At 39.1% G+C, this 13865-nt stretch overlaps 1 protein-coding gene across 1 annotated transcript; it reads left to right on the top strand.

Moving 5' to 3' along the window:
• The first annotated feature begins 2079 nt into the window (after positions 1-2079).
• LOC133027956 (nucleoside diphosphate kinase A2-like) lies at positions 2080-7521 on the top strand. Its single transcript, XM_061095139.1, has 5 exons — positions 2080-2169; positions 4022-4154; positions 6608-6709; positions 6901-7013; positions 7101-7521. The coding sequence occupies exons 2-5, from the start codon at positions 4026-4028 to the stop codon at positions 7213-7215; spliced, it is 459 nt and encodes a 152-aa protein (XP_060951122.1). The 5' UTR covers positions 2080-2169; positions 4022-4025; the 3' UTR covers positions 7216-7521.
• The last annotated feature ends 6344 nt before the right edge of the window (positions 7522-13865 follow it).

Below are 13865 nucleotides of genomic sequence, written 5' to 3' on the forward strand. Positions count from 1 at the left end.
TGTAATAGAGAGAGAGCAAGCATATATTATGATGGAACTGGGCAGTTGTAATTCTAAGCATGTGCATGTGCGCAGGGGTGTTCATTTCACCTCAGGAAAAGTGATCTCAACCTGAGGCTTTGTGTATTCCACCATGTCTTCCATCCGTCTAACAATCAGAGTTGATCAGAGGCAGCGGAGCCACAAACACTCCCAGTGTGAAGGATGCACTCATCTCTGGGTCTCACACTCTGCTGCAGCTTCTAATAAAGCCAGTGGCAGCCAGCTGAGGAAGCAACGTATGAGAACTGGATATTTCAAAGCAGATTCAATCTCAGAGATTTGATAAGGCCCGACATACATAATATGTTCATACTCCTAGGAAGCAAGGCTCAGAAAACTCCATTAATCTACATAAGGTATTGAGAGCAAGGCTGGAACACACAGGATGTATCAAGATTATTTCCATTAATATGATGCAAAGCGCACTGACTTTATGACTATCATGCAGCTCTTTCCATAAAATATAAAAACTGCAGATGTCAATCTTTAATTCATCTTAAAAGCTTTATTCGTAGGCTACAAGCCCGAGGATATAGAATACTTACACAGTATATAAATCAGTAAATAAACTATACAGAACATGTGTGCAAACATTTTTTCATATAAACACATCTGTGTGAGTCAAATCCTCTTATCATGGTGGTCATAATGGGAAACCTAGGATTGCAAACACAGACTTTAATACAAAACAGCCTGAAAGTTAAGCATTTAATGGTGTGCGTGGAGCAGAGAATGTCATGTCTCCCAGCATTTTTATTTCTATGTACTAGCTGCTATATGTAAATTTAAAATGACCAAATACATCTGCAGAGAGGCTGAACTTTGTGTAAAAAAAAGTACTCTCAGCACTTTGTCTCAAACTGCAGAGGAAAGACTGGAGGGGAGTCAGTCAGGAATCATATTCGCATTGTAAAACATGAATGAATCAGTATCATGACATATCTGTCAACATCACCTAGCTTAACTTTCAACCACATGGCCCTATAGTCTCAAAAACATTTGCCGAAACATTTGTTGCCATGGACCTCACATCCATGGCAACATATCCTAAATATTTGCCTTTTTTCATCAAGATCTGTGATAAAAAAGTTTCCTGAATCTGCCTCTTTCTCCAGATCCATCCCCAAAATTGTATCTGCTCTTCCTTGCCACATACCCCATCCCTCCACCAAGTTTCAATAAAACTGATGGAGTAGTTCTGCTCAAAACATAACCTCCTTGATAGGAAGTCATAATTTAATGTAATGATGATAAATGAAGTCTGATGAAATGATAAATTATTTTCACTTTTCTGTGTTAAATTATTTTACAAATTTGCCAAGCTGCCGGCTTTGGTTAAATTTTTTGCCTAATCAAACAGAACATTTTATTTGAAGTGAAATTAACTTCAGTTGTTTTTACACAGCAATATTGATTATATTATTCTTACCATACTTAAGGTAATATAATTTTTCAGATTTCTAAAGTTTTTTGTCAGGTTTACTTTGAACCATGCACCCCACTGTGGGCTTGGATTGTAAAATAGTTTGACGTTACTGAAAGGGTGCAGTCTGAGAGGTTTAAGGTGGTCTTTATCTCAGACCTGATTATTTTTGTTTCAGCAGACACAAAATTACGTATAATAAATACAACAAAGAGTGATTGTGTATAAGAACGTATAATTTCAGTGTCTGAAAGAGAAGTAGCGCAGGTCCTTCCTCCCTGCTGCTGTCATTGTACAACCACCACTGCTCCCAGTATGCACCAAACTCTGGGACTACACAACAAATTCAACTGAATGTCACAATACTAACACATCTGTTTACACTGTAATTATTTGTATTGTCTATATCCCCTCCATTTCAACACCTTCTTTGACAGTCTTATATTTCAATAAACAATCTCTCTATGTATATTGCACTTAATCATAACACGACATGATTATGCTCCTGACTTTAGCTAGGGAAGATTTTCTCGAGCTGGGCTTCACGCACACGTGACCCGCCCCGTTCCGCGCTCTGCAGTTGTGGCTCCTCCGACTTGCCGTAGTTCAGCCTCGCATATAAAAGGCGGCTCGCGCAGCCTCCGTGCTCCTCTCCCACGTCAACCAGGCTTTCAGCTGCTGTCACCGGATCTCTCTACTGTCAGGTAAGGTCCACCTCCGCTTCTTTACCGCTGTGTGTGTCCAGCTGCCCATCACACACGTTCCTTATCAGCCCTGTGGTTTAAAGGAAGCAGTTTGAGGCCAGCGCTCCTCATTTTGACACTTATCTGAAGAAGCCGGCATTACCGACACGTGATCTACAAACACTAGCTTCCTTCCAGCTCAGTTAATCCTCATTTATTTAAAAGTATAAGGAAACATTGTATGTGGAAGTGAAGGACACGTTGTTCCGGTGCGGTCGTGGCGCAGTGAGGCGTTGACCGGCTGACGGGGCTGGAAGTGATTGGTCTGCGGCGCCGCGAACAAAAGACCATGTGGCTGTTGGCGAAGGCCCGGGCCTGTGCTGGAGATTCCCAGGTTCCCTGAATGGGTCTCTGCTGCTGCTGGTGGAGCTGTGCATAGATCTATGGAGCTGTGGTCTGGTTTGAATGAGTTTCAGCCGGAAGCTCGATCATCTGACAGACTGAAGAACTGTCAAAGTGCAGCCAGCAGCTCACAGACATTTACACCAGTGACCACATCCTCTTCCTGAGTGAACTCAGTGAGCTGTACAACCTGGCGGAGCCTGATCGCATAACGTTCATCTGGTCTAGTGTGAGTGTGTGATTATCTGAGTTAAATGTTGGAAAAAGTGAAACTATAATGTAGCTCGAGCAGGTGTCCTGAACTTTCTTTTGTTGTCTGACCAGCAGTTCATCCTGACTGTGAAATAGACCGACCCCCCCCCCCCCCCCCCGTCGCCTTTTTGCAATTGCAGTTTTTTCAAATGCATGTATTTGTCATAAGGGTTAAATAACGCCTTAGAATCATTGCCAAATTCTTTTTAATGTTTAATATTGATTAATAGGTATCGAAAAAATTGTCACTCCCTAATGTGGGAGCACATCAAGCCTGTTCTGAATGCAGCTTGCGCTTCAAACGGCACATCACATAACTTGTACAGTCATGCTTTTATGAAATATGCCAAGTGTTCTGACCTGTGTTAAGCTTTTGAAGAGACTGAAATAATTTTACATTTGAGCTCATCACGCCTGGATTACTGCATCCGTGTTTTTACATGTTTAAATGGCAAAAACTAAAGACTACTAGGCTACACACTGTTTTTAGAACAGATTTTAATGTCCTTTTAATTGCCTAAAAATCACTACATGGACTCAGAATATATTTCAGATCTCTTTTCCCCGTGTAACGTAGGAAATTAGTTGCATCAAAACTCATTTTGATCGTGTTGCTTTTCCATATTTTACCTGGGTTCAGTTTTCCTTCTTTGTACTGTTTCTTACTCAATTCTGTCTGATTGATGAAGATCCAGTAGATGGCAGTAATGAGGCTTGATATTTTGGCCACTTGCCAATAAATCTAACAAAGAACTGAATTGGATCCCTAAAATCCATATGTGTTGGGCCCTTCAAAGGACTCCTACACTTGCAAGTTTAAGACAATTTTACACATGGAAAATAAATTGGTTCATAATTAATTAAATTCTTGAAATTATTAGTGACTTAATTCTTCAGGGACTTGCTACATGCACAAGGTGTGAGCAGCTAAACCTGTGCTGGACTCTGTCCGCTGTACCTGGAATTCCAGGGATAAGGTTGTTTCCTGTGTGGGCGGGGCTGGCCACAAGCCACAGTGGGTCAGTAGTCAGATCGGCACTAACCTTCACATCACCTGTGCGTTCCCTGTACGATGGGGTCGGGGCCCTCGGCAGCCGGCCCCGCCTGTGCCAAATGCAACCAAGTGGTGTGAGTGACACTCGGGCTTCCTCCTCCAGGAGTTTACACCCTTTTTTTTTTTTTTAATTGTCTTAAATCCTTTTTTCCCCTTTGTTTTCAGAATCATGGCCGAGCTTAAGGAGCGAACCTTCATTGCCATCAAGCCCGATGGTGTGCAGAGGGGCATCGTTGGGGAAATCATCAAGAGGTTTGAGGCTAAGGGCTTCAAACTGGTGGCCATGAAGATGGTTCATGTAAGTAAACAGAATATAATGCTTGCATTCACCTTTTAGGGTGAGGGATGTTACAGTGGCTCCTTTCGTGAAGGTCACTGGGTGATATTTTTAACTGCTTTAGGATGTGCACATGATCATGTAAGTGTGCAGAGTAACCCTTAAGACCTCCGGTGAGCAGCTTAGCCTGCGCTTGTCTATTCCTGACTGCAGCACGACCAGCGTCCCCTGATCCTTGAACATCTGAGCTGTGACAGATTGGGATGTTTTCTTTACTGTGCACCATTTATAACCCTGCATTATGAAAGAATTTCTGTTTTTTTTAAAATGACCTGTATTTTTCTGGGTCTCGATACAAATGACTGTCACTGAGGGCCAGATTGATTCTAATTAATCCTGCTGTCTGTAATTCAGCAGGAAGGGAAATTTAAGTGGGAGCCAAGTACTTTCTGACTAAGTATCACTGAACAGTGTCCAGAGGAGGAAGAGCTTTTTGAATTTAGACTTGCATGTAATTTCAACTAGTCATCCAACTGAAATGTTTCCTTCTCAGTTATGAGTCATTTTGAGCTCTGTCTTTCTGAAAGGGAATCGTGGTTAAATAAATTGCAGACTGAATTTTGTGTTATTTGGCCTGTTTTTCTGGATGTTTGCTCTTTTTGATTGGTTGAGACATCTTCTTACAGGATTTGTGGTTATACACTGTTAGAGTGGGATGTATTGTATGGTTGCCACAGTTGTCCTCAGGCACAAACACGGATTACACTCACCCACTTGAGATTGAGACAAACGCCACCTTGTGAGGTGCTATTAATACTTGGTCTGAAGTCAGAAAGGAGTCAGATGTTATGGCAGTTGATCGACATGGTGGAGGATTTCCTTAAAAAAATTAGCATATTTGGCCAAGTGTTTATTAATTAACCTTTTTATTCAACACATTTTTATTTTTACAAAGGAATACATGAGTTAAAAGACCCAAGCACCCCACAGCATGTTGACATGTTCCAGTTTCTGAACTAAAAACCACAAGCTGTCTGCTGAGAAGTGAGGTTGACAATTTTCACAACAAGCAAACACATAGCAGACTTTTTAGTCGTTTTTCCTTTCTCTTATTGAGGGTTAAGGGCACAAGATGCACCTTGTCAAAGCCCAATTGGTCAAACTGTGATTTGCTAAAATGGGCTAGATCAGATTTTCTGTGGAGAGAAACTCTTAACTGGAAGAAACCTCTAGAGCCAGACTCACTGTGGAAGACTTCCAAGATAATTAATTCAAGATGAACATCCTCCGCTAAAATAGCCTGTATACTCAAGGGTGGCAGCATCAAGAGGCAACGCTTCTAATCTACACACCTTCAAGTGGGAGGTGGCCCACAGTGACCTCTCTTAAAGGGATGGTTCACTGAAAAATGAACATTTATTATCTACTCACCACTATGCTGGTTGAGGGCTGGGTGAAGTGTTAGTCCACAAAACACTTCTGTAGTCTCTGGGAAAACTTTGTAGCGGCTGATTCTAATACGAATGAAGTCAATGGTAGGGCTGAGTGATAAAACGATATCAATAATTATCGCGATATAACATTTCCTCGCTAGAAAGTTGAGACTTGTGTCCATGTTTTGACTGACAACACAAACCGCCAATTAGCCTAGAGCTGACCTAATCATGTGGTTGGAGTAGAGTTAGGGGCAGCAGCACACCTGTTAATGTTTGGGCTCCTGCACAGAAGTGGACGATTCCGCATCGATGCACTGACGGAACATAATGTTTTGAGCTATATTCTTAGTTTCAGCAGGTTTTTACCACTGAATAGTTATAACACTGCTGCTTCAGGACAGACTTGCATTAAATGTCCAGTCATCCTGTGTCTCTGTCGGAGTCTGCTTCCTCCTCACTCCACATCTGACCTGCGCTCACTGTACACTTAAAAAACACCATCACTGATCAAGTTATTATGACACGTACAGGACTGAGGTTTACTTTGTTTGGCTCGCTTTAGAGTTCGAGACATGTTTAAATGTTGTTTTTTTTTCATATCGCTCTAGTCAATGACGCAGACACTTCAGACTAGGGCTGAACGATTAATTGCATTTGCGATTTAATCGCGATATGATAAAACGCGATTTCCTAATCGCAACGTGCGCGATTATCACGTGCGAACGAGAGTAGCGCACCGGGCTGCCGTCCGCACCCGCAGCCAGAATGCCGCGGGACAACACAACTCCGCTGATCCAGAAGATAGCGAAGCAGGCCTGCGTCACCTACGTGGCGCAAACAGAGAGCGAGCTTATCTCGCTGGTGACCGCGGTGCGGGCGGCGGACCTGAAAATCGCTCCCCTTTTGGTCATATGTGACCAATCCACATTTGTAGGATGTCTAGCACAGGAAAATGTTCAGGGCAAAGGAATGTGTTCTCAGCATCAGTGTAAGTAAAGTTGGACTCTGACGTTGTGTCTACGTGTTCCCCTGCTGCAGGCCTCTAAGGAACTCCTGAACCAGCACTACATCGACCTGAAGGACAGACCTTTCTTCCCTACCCTCATCAACTACATGAGCTCTGGACCAGTTGTTGCCATGGTAAGAAGCGATGATTGTATTTGACAGTATGTTGCGTTGTACAATATACGAAAGGCTAAACTCTGGAGAGAGCTCTGCTACCAGGCTGCTGTGCAAATGATCGTCCAGTATGACTGCTGCTACAGAAACGTGTTTTCATTTTGAAGACTACTAGAAAAGTGAATTTATCTCACCATCACTGTTGTTTACAGGCGTGGGAAGGCAAAGGTGCCGTGAAGACAGGCAGAGTGATGCTCGGTGAGACCAACCCAGCTGATTCCAAGCCTGGAACCATCAGAGGAGACTTCTGCATCGACGTCAGCAAGTAAGTGCTGAATCTGACGGCTGTAAACGTCCCATACAGTATGTAAAATGCTGACTGGGATTAAATTTAATTTTTTCCTTTTCACAGGAACATCATCCATGGCAGCGACTCGACAGACAGCGCCGAGAAGGAGATCGCCCTGTGGTTCACAGATGAGGAGGTGGTCAAGTACGAAAGCTGTGCCTTCAGCTGGCTCTACTGAGCTGTACTGGCTCCTGCAGCAGTTCCCTCCCTGGTCAGAGACCACTGAAAGTTTTGCCTCCAGATTTCCAGTTTTTCATCTGTAGAAAAGGGAAGAACTTTCAAGTTCTTCATGGTCCCCGCATTTCCCTCATTCCATTGTCATACTGTACTTGGATCTGGTCTCTGCGGAGGTCTAGTCTGCACATTCCTGAGCTCATTCCATTTAGTGACATTCCATCTTCTCCTTGACAGTAGTTAACGATTTGAAACTTATCTTTGACTGTTGTTTAAAGGTGATCTGCTTTTCAATAAAACGCTCACAATACCAACTGTCTCGTCCTTCAGATTACACACTAATGTACATATGATCCTATAAATCTGAAATGAATGTGATGTGGATCATGCAGGATCCTCGGCAGACTGTAAAGATCTGTTTGTTTAACTTGGACTGATGAAGCCTCACAGGAGGTTATTTTCAAATATAGACTGTAAAATGTTAAATCAAAATAACTTCTAAACTAGAACTTACACATTACAGGTAGACTCCCTCTGCTAAACTGCACTGCCACACCTTCAGTAAATTGGAAACTTGATAATCATTTTGAGGACTTGTGACAACACTTCTCAAAATTGCAGAAATACTAATATGAAAACCAATGTTGCAGTTAAATGCAAGAGCATCCTAAAAAGCTGCAAAATTATTAGAAATCTGTTTTATTAGATGAATCATTACTAAAATGAATAAACATTTATACCACAAATAATATTCAGATGATTTATGTAGCTGTTCATGGGTTATGCTTACAAATACATTGCTTAGACATATGATATGCATACTCTCAAATACTACCATTACTGGCAATACCTACTATACTTGATGTGCTCTCATTCACCCAGCATCTCTTACAGTTCTGTAACCTTAAAAGGAAGTTCTAATTTTTCCCTATAAAAACACATGGTGCACAAAACATTCAATATAGGTATTGTTACATACTGAATTTGCCAAAATAATGTTAAACAAACTACATATGACTGCAAGGAAATGACAATCATCTTGCAGCACCAGGCAGCACATATGCAGCTTCAATTCATAGCACATTCAAAAGCACAATAAATAGAAATACGATATGCATAACAAGACAACTCTGCAATAGTATTGTTTCTGGACAAAAAGGTTATCACAAAATTTGAGATTTAATAAAGAATATCCAAAGTGCAGCAACGACAACTGCACACATGCTTTTAACATACCGGTAAACAAGCTATCACAAGTATATGAATATATATGCTCCACTAAAATGCCTTGGTTACAATGTTACAGAATAATTGTCTATGGCAACCTTAGATGTAAAATATCGTCAGTGCGGCCACAAGAAGAACTGCATTACACACACACCCATGGTACAATTGCAGCCTGAGCACGCAGTCTGGGATCGAGTTAGGAGCGGGCCGCTGTATGGTTATTAACTTTTAAGTAGTCTTTATTATTTATATATTCATTATTAAAAAATAAAAAATATAGATTACTAAAATGCCTGAGGGGGCTTGACTTTGGCTGCACTGATGGCTCTCGCCCCCCCGTGCCCTGGTGTGTCGCCGTGCTTGCATGTTGCTTTCTCGGTTTTCTTTTCCCTGTTAAGGATGAAGGATTTTGCTCCTTGTGACGCCTCATTAGGACAATAGTGATTTGTGAATATGACTTTTCCTAAAATCCTTGCTGACCCACTGCTATGCTCCTTTAAGTGTCTGTCATTTATCCTTACTGCCTCACAGTGCTCCTGTAAGAACCAAATGCTGAAACTCTGAAAAACAAATCCCACAGTGTTTGTAGTCATAAGCCTTTTTTATTCAGTGTAAAAGTCAGATCTTACAAAAATCACCAGATAAACTTTCACAGCCATGCGGAAACTGTTTGCAACGCTTGTAAACAAAGAAGCCATCCATTACAACCAATACTATGATCCAAACATTTGGCTTTATTTACAAAGTCTATCAAAGCTTGATCACAGCACAAATATTACCATATGAAAGGAAACTAGTACTCACTATCAAAAAGATGTACAAACTTTAAACTGCAATCTAATGTACCTCAAGGGTCAGTGTTAATATCAATAGATTTATAACTATTAACATAGATTATTTTTCATTTGTATCCAAAATAAATTTTGCACCATAACCCTCTCAATTCACAAGTATTTTCAGACAATAGTAATCCCAATACATTAAGTCGTTTTTATCAAATATATATAGCACCACAATATAATGGTTTAATATAATTAGAGGGGGACCATCACATACAAAAGACCCGTGTTAGTATCCAAGAAAAAACGAATATTGACTTCAGTTTGCTCCTCATCACTGCCCCCATCTGACAGAGCCACAACCCTGCAACTACAACTGAGTCCTGCTGATGGAAGCCTATCACCACCAGGGGGAGGGGATTAAATTGAATGGTGGGTAAAATTAAGATTATTCATGGTAATTCAAAGTAAGGACATCGTAAATTAAAATTTGAGTCATCTATGGGATTCGTAAGAATTTGGAATGATTGAAACAAAATTATTATAGTAATTAAAACTTTCAGATCATAAGAAAAACAAATAAAAGCTAAAACTTTAACATACATCAATGTTTTTACCTAATAACCCAGAATTAAGAGATAGCAAAACAAAATTATTGTAGTGAGTTCAACCATAATATTATAGACACAAATATAAGAACAAATTTGAACAATAATTGTTTTTAATTTAAGCCAAAATTATGATCGTAGGTCAAAATTATGATAATCTGTAACATAAAGTCAAAATCATTACAATATATCTTGGATTAACTACAATAATTTTGCTTCTGTGAGTCCAATTTTTACTTTGTATCTCACAATCTTGTCCTTCACTCTCTTGGTGGAAAAAGGCTTCCATAGCTTCCTGTTTACAGTGGAAGAGGAAACAAGGAGACAAACTGAAGTCCAACATATAAATGGTCACGACAAAATAAGTTCAGCACAATGAGCTCTGTTCTACATGCATTCAGTTGATCAGTGCACCCAATTCCACATAAAAAATGGATCCACAATTGCTTCCATGTCCAGCTACTGATGAGCAAACACTCTAAATACACAGGGACCCGTGGATAAAGGTCAAACATGTTCCACTGATAGATTTGGGGATCAATGGTGAAACAAGAATATCTACAAGGGAAAGTGAGAAACAGAAGATCCAAAATGGTGCTGATTGTGCATTTGATTATTTAGGGAGAGTCTAGGGAAGGGTAGCAGCAGTTAGTCCATACAACAGTCGTTTTTTTATTTATTTATCTAAGCTATTAATGCAATTTTGTCATTAACTACACTAATGTTTCCTTCTGCCCTCTGACATCAGTTAAAAGTAACTCCAGATCCTAGCTTTAAGCTAACCTCCTTCTAATGATTGTGAGTAAAATGCCTTTTATTGCTCATTTGGTCTTAGGAGCTCAGCGTTTCAGCCAAGCTTTGTATTCAATCAGATCAGAGACAAATTCAAAAAGAAATTAGTAACAAATAATTCCATATTCTGTTAGGAAATTATAGAGGAAAACAAGCTACAAAAAGCAGATTAAACCAAAAGGCAAACAGCATCCGTGTTTTTTTTGTTGTCACTCAAATGGAGAATTCATCATGAACACATGAAATGGAGAGTGAGATAAGACCTTTGTTGTTTGAACGGCACAGAAACAAACAAGCACCTTGATAAATAGAATATTTATGTAACTTAACACCTTATTGTGAAATTTAACCATAACTCAGCACTTAAATTTGAAATGCCACTGAATTTGTATTATTCAGATATTTTATCGATTTGAATTTCTATGGAAGTAGGTTTTGAAAATGTTTCTCACAAATTCAAATACAAAATCTAACTGTCAGGAAAAGTATTTTAAAGTTACACAAATTCAATTGTAGGGTATCCCTGAGGTTTTTTTTAAAACAGATTTTGTTCTTGATCAATCATCTTGATCAAGATGATCATTTGTGTGCACACAATTTAAAATTCAAAACATGAGTTTTCAAAAACGGAAGAAACATTTCTATCTGAATCCTCAAACATTCAATGAAACAATTTTTTTTAATATTCTGGTAGAAATTTCACAAAAGTGTTATTAGAGCTACATATTTCAATGCTAGAAATTCAGTGGTAACTACATTTCAAACATTAAGAATCAAATGTGGTTGAACTCCACAATTTTCCGTTGCTTTCAACATTGTGGTGATTCTGGCTCTTGTTTGCTTCCACACAACAGATGCACATCATGAAAAGACCATTGAGCTGATTCTGACTTGCTACAACATTTACAACACAGAAAAGAAACAACTTCCTGAGAACTGAATTATGAACCTTACTGGTAGAAAGAGAAATTATGGATCGTTTCAGTGAAAGTTTAGATCTGCTCTTCATGTCATTACCACCTTGGCCATACAGTCACTTTTCGGTGTATGCACCTCTGCTCACAAAAACCACAGCTATATAATACCATTTTGTTAAATTATCTCATCTGTTAATTATATTAATGTAGTGATCATAACATTTGTGTGTGCTATACGTTTTTTATTCAACATAGCAAAATAATATTGGATCTATCGCTATTGCATATCATTCAAATTAGAAGACTATCTCATGTGCTATGATAAAAAGTTTCTTCCTTGTTTGGTGTCTAGTCTTCAAGTGGAGCGTTTTTAGGTAATCATTTTTCATTTGCATATGCTAACACATATTTCACACACTTTTAGCTAAATGTGGCTAGCATCAGGAGGTAGTAGATAAACAGCTGCAGAAGTCTAGCTCTAAGAAGAATGAAAGAGAAGGAGTCTCGTCATTTCCACGGCCAAGCAGTAATTACTGACTATTATGGATTTGTTACTCCATACCATCATAGTCAAGCATATACATACATATATTGATATATATATAGATAATCTACGTTTTTTTGCCAGCTATTGTTTTAAGTGAATGCTGCCTTCAGAGACTGTTGGAAAAGCAGCACATCATCGTTCATGTTCCATTAAAGTCAAACCTGTTATTCTGTGGCTCAGGTGAATCATAAACTAGCTTGCATACGTTAGGCTCTGACATGACAACAACCGCAACGATACAAAATAACCCTCATGTTTTGCATATTACGCTAATGAAATATTCTACATATTCTTTTTTCGTATATGGACAAAATTGCTCGATGATGTTGACTGTTGAAGTGAGGCAGATTTTCCTGTTCTCTGAACATAACAGCCCAACTTCATATTCTCTGACAGAAAGCAAAGTTTGATGCTACAAACACCTAAGGTATGGAGTCTCGAGTGTGCCACATTTGAGTGTTTAATCATATTTCACTAGTGTTCAGAAATGTTATAAAGCTATTAATTCAACTAATTGACATTTAAATAATGCAAAAAAACTCAAAGTGGAGTTAATTAATGACATCTTCTAATTAAAATTTCTATTTATGTGTAAATAACTACATTTTAAAAGATTTTTTTTGCATTTCTCTTCCCGTTATATCCATTTATTTATTAGAACTTAACTCATGTAATATAATGTTTTATCTTAATATCACACAGTTCAACCCACATTGAGGCAAAGGGTCCATGTAATTGGCCAGTGTCACATGCCAACTGGCTAATTGGAGCTCCAGTTGCCTCTTTCTGGGTTCAGCATTTGAATTAAAAAAGATTTGACATATCAACTGTTTTAGTTTTTTTATCCATCTATCTAAATAGATTAAAATTATATATCGATATAGGTTTATATATAGTAATGTGTAAAATGATTACAATTAAACAGTGGGTAAGTTTAGAATTATTCCGGTGGCACACCCGAGACTCCATAAGCAAAAGGAGTTCCAGACAGACAGGTTAACACACAGCAGAAATGGTCCAGAACACAACAGAAAACATGTGCATCTCCAATATGAATCACTGGTGTAGTGCAACCTATGACAGTAAGAGAAGATGAACCACCACAACACTACACTGTAATATGCTGCACAGTCTGGCTGATACACGAGGCCAACAAAGGTCGGTATCTAACAGCAGCGATATCAAAAACTGTGAAGGTCAAAGTACATATTGTCGGGTTGGGCAGTGTGAATGACCCTCATCATACCAGTAAGGTTTCTTTTAGACAACATACCCTGCTGTTCACTTACAGTCACACTACGCTAAGATTTTTCTCATTTATTCTTTTTTTTGTTTTTTTAAATGAAAAAAGCTTTTCATCTCCACAGCTTCATCATTTCTGTTCAACATTACAGCACAAAGACCCTGAATTATTCAAAAATGATAAATGATACATTTATGCTAGATTTGAGTTTTGTAAAGAATATAGAGGAAGAAGCCCAGGCTCATTAGCATGGCTGAATTCTTGCTACAAGCAGTCACAAACCCACAGTCAGTGGTATTGTGGGATTTACTGTGATAGTTCCCTGAAGCTCCTCGAAGCTGTTTGACATCACAGAACATGTTGAGAAAATTTTTTGCTTGATTTAGCTTATGTTGCCTCATGTGATCTACTGTTACAAACAGGCAGGTTTAGCAGCTGCACGGAGAAGGAGAGGTTGTGTGAAGTTGTGTTTACAGATGATTTACAGTTGCTCAAAATGTAGTAATACAAAAAATAACAGATTTTCCCACTACCCTACCCA

This window comes from Limanda limanda, chromosome 21 (assembly GCF_963576545.1).
Source record: "Limanda limanda chromosome 21, fLimLim1.1, whole genome shotgun sequence".
NCBI lineage: Eukaryota > Metazoa > Chordata > Actinopteri > Pleuronectiformes > Pleuronectidae > Limanda > Limanda limanda.